This window comes from Chiloscyllium plagiosum, chromosome 9 (genome assembly GCF_004010195.1).
Source record: "Chiloscyllium plagiosum isolate BGI_BamShark_2017 chromosome 9, ASM401019v2, whole genome shotgun sequence".
Taxonomy (NCBI): Eukaryota; Metazoa; Chordata; class Chondrichthyes; order Orectolobiformes; family Hemiscylliidae; genus Chiloscyllium; species Chiloscyllium plagiosum.
The window spans coordinates 78967362-78980433 of NC_057718.1; the positions used below are offsets into that span (position 1 = coordinate 78967362).

The 13072-nt window shown below is 39.6% G+C and overlaps 1 protein-coding gene across 4 annotated transcripts in view; it reads left to right on the forward strand.

Moving 5' to 3' along the window:
• map3k4 (mitogen-activated protein kinase kinase kinase 4) overlaps positions 1-13072 on the forward strand; it is a 215982-nt gene that overhangs the window by 9687 nt on the left and 193223 nt on the right. The window contains exon 1 of one of the 4 annotated variants that reach the window (XM_043696304.1): positions 5577-5620. The exons of the other annotated variants lie outside the window; for them this stretch is intronic. Within the exon in view, the coding sequence (XP_043552239.1) occupies positions 5592-5620 (29 nt within the window). The 5' untranslated portion in view covers positions 5577-5591. Of the gene's footprint in view, positions 1-5576; positions 5621-13072 lie in introns of those variants that run through there. 4 annotated transcript variants of the gene reach the window in all.

Sequence of the window (13072 nt, forward strand, 5' to 3'; positions counted from 1 at the left end):
AACCAGAGGACAAAGCTTAAAAATACGGGGTAGGCCATTTAGGACAGAGATGAGGAGAAACTTCTTCACCCAGAGAGTGGTGGGTGTGTGGAATGCTCTGCCCCAGAGGGCAGTGGAGGCCCAGTCTCTGGATTCATTTAAGAAAGAGTTGGATAGAACTCTCAAAGATGGTGGAATCAAGGGTTATGGAGATAAGGCAGGAAGAGGATGCTGATTAGGAATGATCAGCCATGATCATATTGAATGGCGGTGCAGGCTCGAAGGGCAGAATGGCCTACCCCTGCACCTATTGTCTATTGAGTCTGGATGAGGATGTGAACTTAGGATGGGGTTTGTGCATTGAAATAGATTTTTCATACATTTTAGTTAAAGTTGGACCTCAGTAATGGGGTTTTATTGTTGTACTTCATTACTCATTCACTAAAAGTATTATATTGAAATGTATCCAAAGTCAGTTTCGATATTTACAATAAAGTGAAATTGAAAGCCCAAGCTTGTCTGAGCATCACCCAATTTGGTTAATAAAGTTTGAGAAAGGTTATAATTGCATTAGAATATTCAGAGAAAGTTCAGATTTCTGGAAAAAAAAAGTCAATCTTTAAGGAAAGATTGAGCAGCTTGCTTATTAAAATTTAGAAAAATGAGAAATTATCTAATTGAAAAGAGGATTTTGAGGGGACTTGGAAGGGTGGATGCTGTAAGGATGTTCAGCTTGTAGGTGAAATTGGAACAAGGGAAAATATTTTAAAAACTGTGTCTCTCCCATTTAAGATTAAGATGGAGTTTTTTTTTGATGATCTGTGAATTGTTTCTCTTCCCTTCACCCACCCACCCGACAAAAGGAGGCTTAGTTATTGAATATGTTGAAAGCCGAATTAAATTTTGTTATTCGAGGGTTATGGAATGCAGAGAGGAGAATGGAGTTGAGGCCATGACAGAGCAGAACTCGGGTTGAAATAAGAGTAACTGACCTTGACCCCCACCCAACTGCAACATTGACATCCTAGTGGTTAACATTGACCGGAAATATATCGACTGGATCAGCCAAATAAATATTGTAGCTACAAGAATTTGCTAGATGCTAGGGGTTCTGCAGCAAGGAACTCACCTCACTCCCTAGTGCCTGTCTACCATGTTCAAGGCACAAGTCAGGAGTGTGATGGATTACTGTCTATGCCTGGAACTCCAACAAGACTTGAAGCTCAACACTATCCAAGACAAAGCTCATTTAATTGGCATCTGTGCAACATTTTGAACTTTTATTCCCTCTATTAAAAGTGTGCGTTAAGTGTGTACCATTTTACAAATGCAATACAATTTGCCAAGATTCTTTAACAACATCTTCCAAACTTGCGTTCTCCACCACCCGGAAGATCAAGGCCAGCTGGAATATGAGGATACTACCCACTTCAATGTTGTTTTCAAATATCACATTCTTCTTATGACACTGGGTAAACCCCTCTGCTAATTTAAACTAGCTGCAAAGAGAAAGTTCAGCTCACGCCATAATTTGTTAAAATTCAAGAGGCAAAGAACCATCACAGAGGTCACTATTTAAAGTAAATATTAACAGCTTTATTCTTTAAGTCCAACAGGGAATATTAAAGCTAACAATTATATTTAACTCCTTTCTCTTAAACCTATCCTTTACCCCTCACTCTAGAATACTCGTCCAACAAAAAAATCCTGATTTTAAAGATTTACAAAAAAAAATCACTTTTCAAAAACCAGTCAGCTTTGTCGATTTTCCTCTGTAGATTTTCTCTAGGTCAGTTTCGATGTTCGGCGCGCACACGTCTTGTACACAGGTACCCTTCAGAGAGCTCTTCAACTAGTAGTCTATTTGTGGATGTCCTTGGCAGTTCTTCGAACTGTTCAAAATGAGGAAAGAAGCGAGTCAAACACTCTGGGCAGGCAGGAACAAAGCAGAGAACAAGGTAGCACTGATAAATTTAACTGCATTTATTTCAATGTAAGAGGCCTCGCAGGGAAGGCAGATTAACTCAGAGTGTGGTTAGGAACATGGGACTGGGATATCATAGCAATTACAGAAATGTGGCTCAGGGATAGATTGGACTGGCAGCCTAATGTTCCAGATAACACATACAATAGGAAGGATAGAAAGGCAAGAGAGGAAGTGGCATGGCGTTTTTGGTAAGTGATAGCATAATGGCTGTACGGGAGGATATTCCCGGAAATACATCCAGGGAAGCTAAGTGGGTGAAACTGAGAAATAAGAAAGGGATGATCACCTTATTGGGATAGTATTAATGCCCCCAATAGCAGGAAGTTGAGAAACAAATTTGTAAGGAGATTCCAATTATCTGCAAGAATAATATGGTGGTTATGTAAGGGGATTTTTAACTTTCCAAACTTGGACTGGGACTGCCACAGCGTTAAGAGCTTAGATGGAGAGGAACTTGTCAAGAGTGTACAAGACAATTTTGAGTCAGTATGTGTCAATACCTACTGGAGAAGGTGCAAAACTTGACCTACTCTTGGGAATCAGGCAGGGCAGGTGACTGAGTTGTCAGTGGGGGAGCACTTTGGGGCCAGCAACCATAATTCTATTAGTTTTAAAATAGCGATGATAAAGGATAGACCAGATTTAAAAGTTGAAGTTTTAAATTGGAGGAAGGCTAATTTTGACAGTATTAAGCAAGAACTTTCAAAAGCTGATTTGCGGCAGATGTTTGCAGGTAAAAGGATGGCTGGAAATGGGAAGTCTTCAGAAATGAGATAACAGGAGTTCAGAGACAGTATATTCCTGTTAGGGTGAAAAGAAGGGCTGGTATGTGTAGGGAATGCTGGATGACTAGAGAAATTGAGGGTTTGGTTAAGAAAAAGAAGGAAAAATATGTCAGGTATAGACAAGATAGATCAAATGAGTACTTAGAGTATAAAAGCAGTACGAGTATACTTAAGAGGGAAATCAGGAGGGTAAAAAGTGGACATGAGATAGCTTTGGCAAATAGGGTTAAGGAGAATCCAAAGGGTTTTTACGAATACATTAAGGACAAAAGGTTAACTGGGGAGCAAATTGGACCCCTCAAATATCAGCAAGGCAGTCTTTGTGTAGAGCCGCAGGAGATGGGGGAGATACTAAATGAGTATTTTGCATCAGTGTTTATAGTGGAGAACGACATAGAAGATATAGAATGTAGGGAAATAGATGGTGACATCTTGAAAAAGATCCATATTACAGAGGAGGAAGTGCTGGATGTCTTGAAACAAAAAAGTGGATAAATTTCTTGGACCTGATCAGATGTACCTTGGAACTCTGCGAGCTAAGGAAATGATTGTTGGGCCCCTTGCTGAGGTATCTATATCATTGATAGTCACAGGTGAGATGACAGAAAACTAGAGGTTGGCTAACGTGGTGCCACTGTTTAAGAAGTGATGGTAAGGACAAACCAGGGAAGTATAGACCAGTGAGTCTGAAGTCAGTGGTGGGCAAGTTTTTGGAGGGAATCCTGAGGGATAGGATTTACACATATTTGGAAAGGCAGGGACTGATTAGGGATAGTCAACATGGCTTTGTGCGTGGGAAATCATGTCTCACAAACTTGAGTTTTTTGAAAAATTAATTAAGTGGATTGATGAGGGCAGAGCATTGGATGCCTAAGTAAGGCATTCGACAAGGTTCCTGTGAGAGACTGGTTAGCAAGGTTAGATCTTGTGGAATACAGGGAGAACTAGCCATTTGGATACAGAACAAGCATGAAGGTAGAAGGCAGATGGAGGGTTGTTTTTCAGACTGGAGGCCTGTGACCAGTGGAGTTGCCACTGATTTGGATGTGAACGTAATAGGTGTAGTTAGTAAGTTTGCCGATGACACCAAAATTGGAGTTGTAGTGGACAGCGAAGAAGGTTGCCTCAGATTACAATGGCATCTTGATCAAATTGGTCATGTGCTGAGAAGTGGCAGATGGAGTTAAGATAAATGCGAGGTGCTGCATTTTGGGAAAGCACATCTTAGCAGGACTTGTACACTTAATAGTCGGGTGCTAGGGAGTTGCTGAACAAAGAGACCTTGGAGTGCAGGTTCATAGCTCCTTGAAAGTGAAGTCGCAGGTAAAGATGATGTTTGGTATGCTTTTCTTTATTGGTCAGAGCATTGAGTATAGTAGTTGGGAGGTCATGTTGTGGCTATACAGGACATTGGTTAGGCCATGTTTGGAATATTGCATGCAATTCTGGTCGTCTTCCTATTGGAAAGATGTTGTGAAACTTGAAAGGGTTCAGAAAAGATTTACAAGGATGTTACCAGGGTTGGAGGTTTTGAGCTATAGGGAGAGGCTGAATAGGCTAGGGCTGTTTTCCCTGGAGCGTCGAAGTCTGAGGGGTGATCTCATAGAGGTTTCCAAAATCGTGAGGGTCATGGATAAGATAAATAGGCAAAGTCTTTTCCCTGGGGTCGGGGAGTCCAGAACTAGAGGACATAGATTTAGGGTAAGAGAGGAACGACATAAAAGAGACCCAAGGGGCAACTTTTTCACACAGAGGGTGGTGCATGTATGGAATGAGCTGCCAGAGGAAGTGGTGTAAGCTGGTAGAATTGCAATATTTAAAAGGCATCTGGTTGGGTTTATGAATAGGAAGGATTTAGAGGGATATTGACGAAGTGCTGGCAAATGGAACTAGGTTAGGTTGAGATATCTGTTCGGCATGGAGTAGTTAGACCGAAGGGTCTGTTTCCGTGCTGTACCTTTTTATGACTCTATGTCTGGTTTTATTCCCCAAAACATTGGATTGTTTAATTAGTTTTAATATTGTCAAAATAGTAATTTCAGATTTGATTGGATTTTGGTATCTTGGGCCATAATTTAATCTAGCCGAATTTGAATTTGTTTTTGTTTCATGGAACTCACCTGCTATTTGTTTCAACCAAGTATTACATTCTTTCTTTGTTCAGGGCACTCTATGCTTTCAGTCCTTGCTAGCTTTTCAACTCTCTTAAAGGTACAGTGCACCTGTACACCTTCATAACTCTCTGAAAATATATTGCTCTTTGTTTCTTGTTATCAGGAAAAGATCCTGGAACTGCCTCCCTGACTACGCTGTGGTTGTATCGACACCATGACTGCAGTGGTTCAAAAGGTGGCTTGCCAATATCTTAAGGATAATTAGGCGTGGATAATAAAAGCAGACCTTGTTAGGTTTGTTCACATCCCATGAACAAAGTTAAAATATGATGGACTACTGTACAGCTATTCAGTCTGAAGGCAGGATATCTTCATGGGACATTCTTCACAAAGAGATCCAATCTTCCATGTTAGAGAAGCCTTTTCTCAATGTGGTATATGTCACAGCTGCACAAGCAGCTCTCGTGATACTAGCATATAATTAAACTAATTCCAAAATCCATTTCCCTTACGTCACTTCTACTTTATACACACCTGTCGAAGTACAAGTCAAAGATCTTGATGAGAAATGGACATCACAGCAGGAACAGTGGCACATTTGCATCATACCCTGAGAAGAGATGCAGGGACTCTACTGTGCAAGTAATAATTATGTACTCTATGTATTTAATCAAAATGTGATCCAATAGGCATATTATCCATTTTGAGCCATAGCATCCACCTCTTATGAGCAAATCTTTCCTGGTGTTGCTCAGGTGAGTGTTCTAAGGATCATTACAATCTTTCGGTTGTAAGTTAAAAATGTTCAGTTTAAAAACAACATGCTGGAGAAACGCAGGACTGGCAGCATCTGTAGACAGAGGGAGACTGTGTTAATGTTTTGAGAAAGTAATGACTTCGGAACAGAAGGGCTGAAAATGATGGATTTTATGCTGTTAACTTGGGAAGGAAGAATAAGGGGGACAGATGATGAGGGTGCCCAGAGCAAGAGGCAAAGAGTTTTAATGATAGTAGAGTTGATGTAAATAGAGAATAGAAGTTAACTATCGGTGCTAACAACAAAAAAGTATGTCACCTCTGCTGAGAGTAAGTACATGCAGGCAAGACACTTAGGTGGGGAGAGAATCAAAGGGATGAAAGTGCTCATGTTCTGAATATGTGGGAATCAACATTGAGTTCAGAAGGATATAAAAGGCCTAAACACAGAATGAAGTGCTGTTTTTCCAGCTTGCATTTGGCTTCCTCAGATTACTGCAACATGCTGAGGACAAAAATGTTGGCATCAGAGCAAGCTGCTATATTGAAATGAAAGACGAAGATCATTGTTATAGATACAATTTCGAAGAGGAGTCGTATTGAACTCCACCTTAACTCTGTACCTCTTGCCTCATGTGATGCCAGGCCTGCTGAGTTTTCCGGCACTTTGTTTTTATTTCAGATCTCCTGTCTTCACAGTATTTGGCTTCTATTTATGGTTTTGGTGCTTTTTACAAAGGGGCAAACATTCTTTGCACAAGCCTTTGATTAATTTGAGTATTCCTTAAAAATTTTTTCTTTGGGATATCAAAAAACATTCAATACGCATACTCTTTTTATATGTAAAAATAGTGATGCAATCATGCTAAATTACACCCTACTATTAATGATCTAGTTTAAGATTCTGCTGAAAAGAGCTAATTGGAAGACTCACCGAACCCTTAAAATAATATCTATCCACTTTATTAGTTGACTAATAAAGATTGTTGGAGGTCATGTGTATGGAAACAGTTGTGGTCTAGTTTTTAAGTGAATGGGTCCTTGATATGTGACATGAATCAGCCTTAGACCATAATTAACAAGGTAGTGTGTTAAATATCATTCCAACTGGAGAATGAAAGGCAGATTTTTGTTGCACTTTAAATAATGTAGTCTTCACAATGCCTGAAGAAGATCTAGATTTCTGCAAAAAAAAAAATGCACAGCCTACTTCTTTCTTAAAATTAGATCTGGAGCAGTACACTCATTGACTCAGATCCACCAGTAGTAGTCATGTACATTGTTGCAGTCTCAGACAGTTTCCGGGAGCCAGCTCGTGCTGCATTTACTAACCTGTGAATCACCAAAAATGTCTCTGGGCTCCTCTGATATGCCCGCTTGGCCTTGACAGCATAAAAATTTGGATCTTTTACTTAATGAGTTTAGTTTAGAATCCGTTTTTAAATTTTTTTAATCAGCCCACTCAAGGAAGTTATTACATACCTATGTAGCAGGTGTATCTGAGCCTGGGTCACCAGGCTCTGAGGTAGGGACACTGCTATTATGCTGAAAACATCATGAAGAGGTTTATTTAGAGGTGCTCCTAGCAATTGCATGTGCTGCTAATCCCACATCTTCCTTTCCCTTACATCTCACCTCCAAGCAACTTGATAATACATGTACAGTATTCGTAACAGCTGATTCATTGGTAGCTGGATAGGGAATTCCTGCTGAAACTGATGAGAGATGTAAGAAGCAATTTAAAATGCAGTCCACATGGTGCAAGTCCCAGGAGCATAATCAGACAAAATTTGACCCCGAATCAAGTAATAACAGGTGACCAAAGTGCTGGTCATCGGTTTTCGGAAGATCCTTGAAGGAATGATCAGGTTTAAGTGTGTGGCAGAATTCTACAGCTGAAAGCTTATACTCAGTTGGAGGGTGAAAGGGATGCAGAAGAGACCAGGGCTGAGGATCGCAGAAGTCTCAGAGCAATATTGCCGTGAAGGAAATCTCAGAAAATGGGGTCTGAGCGCAAAGATAAGAATTTAAAATTCTTGAGGCGATATTGAATTGAGAGTCAAGGTAAGTCAGCAAATGAAAGTGGTTGAATGCAATATGAGAATCAGGAAAAACCAGCTTTGACTAAGTTGAAAGTTGCGAAGCATGGAAGCTTGGAGGGCATTGCAATATTATACAGCTTTGCCTGAACAATGCCATTAATATATATTTATGTCAGTTTAATGTATTACATTTTGATTATACTCATCAATTACCTAAGTTTTTTATGTCACTCCTTTTTAAAGATTATAATTTCCAATGAACAGTGAAAGTTCAAGCAGTAGATGAGTAATTTATTTGCCTCAGAATTTAACATGTCCCCAAGAATTTTAATTTTATAATTATTTTAATATTCTATAGTTAATTAAACTTGAGATTTTAGAGGAAGAATCACATAGATGCAGGGGACAGGTAAACTGTGTGTCCATGGCAAAAGCATGTATTGATTGTGTATTTTACTTGGAACAATTTAACTAGCTGCAGTGCTGATCGTGTAATTATAGCATGACAAGTTTTATATACAGTTTCCTTTTATACCTGTGTACATTTATATTTTTGTGTGCTTTTTCCCAATTATTCCCTGTACTCTATAACATTGTTTAAACTGAAGATTAGGTATTGATGTGACAAGTCTAATATGGCTCTTCAATCTCAGTCGTTACATTGAAATTTTAAAAATGATTCATGGTGTTCTAGAATAGTGAACAAATGATATTCAAATATTAGAGGTTCAAATTAATGGAATAAAGTTTAAATTGCAAAATGCTATCAAGAACTGGGTAATTGTAAGACGACAGCTCACCAAAAGAAATGCTAATACATGCAGTATCAGCAGCAGTAATGAAAGATTAACGAATACCATTGCATTTCTATCATAACTTGAATTAATAGAGGAGCCAGGAGATGTAGAAATAGTTACTAAATATCAACACCAGTCATGAATGAATCAGTGAAGTGGCAGGTCTAGAAGTTAGAAGAAAAATAATTAACAAACAAATGGGTAGTGTATTTAACAAAACTGAACTGAAGTTGACTGCTATTTAGAACCACAAATTCTTAGAGGGGAGAATGGATTTCTGCTCATTGCAACTGGAGCAACGCAAAAGAAAACAGACCATAAGGCATAGGAGTATAAGAACATTAGTCAGCCATTGAGTAAAAATGGTGTCAGTTACAAATTTCAGCAAGAAAGAATGTTTTAAAAGTTCGTAGGGCCAGGGCAACTGTGCTGGTAGGAAGGACAATTGTGCTTGATACTTCTGTGTAGATCTGCGGAGGGAGAAAAGAAAATTGGTGGTGAGCAGGAAGCTGAATTGGCAGCAGTTGTTAACAGCTGGGAATTGAAACAGGCAGGAAAATGCTGAATTTAGTAAGGTTAGTAGGAGTGGCTAAGATGAATACGTTTGCAGAAGAAAGCACAGCCTCTGCTTCCATTAACACTTTAATTTTTTTTTCTACAAAACATGTGAAATACCAGCTTTTAACATGTTGTTATTTGTGAGGAGAGGAGGACGATCAGAAATTCAACTCTATTAAATAGGATGCAAAAAAGACTGATTTAATGGGGCAGTGGTTGTAGAGGGAATTTGGTATTGAATGAAAGGGTTTTGAGTGAGTTGGGACTAATTGAGTACTTTAATAAACTGCTTGCATCTGTTGCTGCTCATTGCAACTCGACCAGTACCACTGGCTGTGCCAAGTTCAATAACATGGGAGATAAAGGATATGAACATGGGACAATGACACTCAGCCATTTGGGGAGTGATTGCAAGTAATATAAAGAATTAAATGTGCTTACAAAGCTCTGGGATTTACTTCTAGGTGTATTGAATTCAAAAATAGCAACTTGCTTAAAATTGTACAAGACCCTCCTGAGGTTCTAGCGCAGAAATTACATTGAAATACCTGAAGAAAGTGCAGGTAAGCAGACAGTGACAATAGTGTCAAAAAGGAGAGATTACATCTATTTGGAAAGGTTGAACAGGTTGGGGCTGCCTTATTTAGAAAAGAGAAGATTTTGAGAATGTCTGAATAAGGTTGGCTTAGACAGGTAGTTGTAGTGAGAATGTTTCCAATTGTGGGAGAACTTCAAAATTAGGCAACATTAATGCAAGATAGTTTCTGAAAAATGTAATGGGAGATGAGGCTCAGTAGGCTGATGGACCTGTTCCTGTGCCAGAACCTTTTGTATGGGTCTATGTTTCAATGGCCTTTTTAAAAATTTGGGCCACAGGAAATGGTTGAGATGAGCAGTTTAGATGCTTTCAAAAGGCAGTTCGACAGGTGTGTGAAAGAAAAATAAAGATTGATGCAAGGTTAAGATAAGGCATTTCAAATGTGAGGAGAGCTTGTGGATTTATAGACACCAGCATGGGTGAGTTTGTTTGATTGTCGTGTGACATGGGTAAACGGCACATTAGAGAGTAACAGCAAATGAACTGAATGTGAGTGAGTTGAGAAGATTGGAGGCATATGCTTTGAAAGTGATAAGTAACAGTGGATTAATAGGTGTTGCTCTTACAAACTAGATTTATGCAAAAGCGTTTTAAGTGACCAGGTTTGAAATTCCCTTTAACTAAAGGGATTATTTCGGCTTGCTTCTTCGTGTGGTAAGTGTAGTAAATGATGTAGGTGAAGTACTAATTTTTGGAGATGCAGAATATGATCAAGTGAAATCACAAAACTAGCCAACAACAGATGCATTACAAGTTCCTACAGGACTGTTACAAGTTTGATTACAACTTTGTTCTTGTGTATTCATTATTTTAAATGATATTATAAAACATGCAAGCTTACTTATAGTGGAGTTCTATTGCTAATTCAATTTAACATGTTAAGTGGTACCTATAATGTGCTTGGAGAAACAGAGCTTGTTTTCTGAGAGGTTTGAGCCTCTACAGAATAGAATTTAATTACTGCATTAAATTTGGAATAAGTTTAAAATGTTGTGTTGTTCAGCTACGGATTCTATAGCATAAATTGGTAGTAGTCACTCATCCAGAATCTACCAGGCAGGAGACAGTTAAAATTTGCATATATTCTAACGATTATATAGTGGGAATTGTCATACTGGGAATATGAGCCTTGGAATAAGAAACGTAAATTGTTGAACACCTTGTGTTAATTATCAGTAGTACCTGGAGGTAGTGTTTTTCCTAAATGGTACAATTTCCCAAGGAGTCTAAATACTAGACAAATATGGAGCTCTAATGGCTACACAGAACAGTATACTCTACACATTAATATATGTCTATTATAATAATAAGTTTCCAAATTGTCATGTCATATTGGTGTCAGAATTCAGGGTTTTGATTTTATTTGCACTTCTCATGCTACTCTTGATTTGTATGTTTAGATGCCATGTGCTGAGTTATTCAGATTTCATAGTGGGACAATCGCTAAGAAACACCAGTTAAAACTATGAGAGAGCAGAGCATGTATCTTTAATGTGTATCCATTGAGTCACTCTGCCTATAGCTAAAACAAATGAAAATTATTTAATTGGAGCTCTCAAATTGCTGTTTTAAGTAAAAATTACCAAATTATGAAATTGTGGCTTACAAATTTCATAAATAAGACTGACTGGAGGAAGAAAAGGGGTGTCAAGGGGTTGTGCCAGATAGAAGAACTGTTGTCTACTGCTGTACAAGTTGAGTTGGTTGGAAGTGGTCACAGGTGGGTAGGGGAGAAATGCAATCTGGTAGTAAACAAGATCCAGTCTCGCTAGTTGCCTCAGCTAGTGCAGGGGCATTTGGAAATGCTGAAATTAGTTAACTGACTCATTGTTTAGATTGCAGTAGACAATTCCATTCCAGACCTCATTACACCCTTGAAGATGAGCAAAGCTGAATTGCAGAAATGAGGTAATGCTAATATTGTTTCAAGCCAGTCAGTAAGGCCGCATCTACATCACCTTCTTTTGTGGATAATGTTACAGCTAATTCTACCTCTTTAGTGTCACAGGTGCTCCCTGAATTTTTGTTAATCAACTTGCTTAGACATGCTATGACACGTTTCTGGATTGGGTGAGACTTCAACCTAAGCCTTCTGGCCCAGTGGTAGGGACACTGACACTGCACCACAAGAACCCTAAAATGTTTTAATTAACTTATTTGGAAATGCTAAGCACACCTCTGGGACAGGTGTGACTTGAATCCTTGATGTCGTCTTTCCAACATTTCTTTCACACTAGTGAAATCAGTTCTCAATCTTGTGTCTCAAGCTCAATTATCGAATGAACATTATCCTAAAGAGAAATGTTTATCTATATTACCTATATGATGGGCGGCACAGTGGCAAGTGGTTAGCACTGCTGCCCCACAGCGCCAGAGACCCTGGTTCAATTCCCGCCTCAGGCAACTGTCTGTGTGGAGTTTGCACACACTCCCAGTGCCTGCATGGGTTTCCTCCGGGTGCTCCGATTTCCTCCCACAGTCCAAAGAAAAATGTGCAGGTTAGGTGATTTGGCCATGCTAAAATTGCACGTAGTGTTAGGTGAAGGGGTAAATGTAGAGGAATGAGTCTGTGGGTGGGTTGCTCTTCGGAGGGTCGGTGTGGATGTGTTGGGCCGAAGCCCCTGTTAAAAACTGGGCGGCCAGGTGGCACAGTGGTTAGCACTGTTGCCTTACAGTGCCAGAGACCCGGGTTCAATTCCCGCCTCAGGCAACTGTCTGTGTGGAGTTTGCACATTCTCCCCGTGTTTGCGTGGGTTACCTCCGGGTGCTCTGGTTTCCTCCCACAGTCCAAAGATGTGCAGGTTAGGTGAATTGGCCATGCTAAATTGCCAGTAGTGTTAGGTGACGGGGTAAATACAGGGGAATGGGTCTGGGTGGGTTGCTCTTTTGGAGGGTCAGTGTGGACTTGTTGGGCCGAAGGGCCTGTTTCCACATTGTAAGTAATCAATTATATTTTATGGGCAGTGTTTTCTTCGAATGGCCCTTTATAATTGATTTGTCAGAATGTTAGATGAACAGACTCTTCTAGCTCCTACTCGAGCCAGTGTTTCTTCACCTGACATGTTTTTAACAACACATTGGCTTGGGAAGCCAAGAAAATCCAGTGAATAATCATTCTTGATCTCTTCCACCAAGAATATGATTCGGAGATGCCGGTGTTGGACTGGGGTGTACAAAGTTTAAAAATCACATCACCAGGTTATAGTCCAACAGGTTTAATTGGAAACACACTAGCTTTCGGCGCGACGCTCCTTCATCAGTGATTGTGGAGGGCTCAATCGTAACACAGAATTTATAGCAAAAATTTGCAGTGTGATGTAACTGAAATTATACATTGAATTCTCCTCTGTGGTCCAGGACATTCAGCCTCAGACCTTCGGGTGACCATCCTCCAAGGTGGACTTCGGGACAGGCAGCAGAGGAAAGTGGCCGAGCAGAGGCTGATAGCTAAGTTCG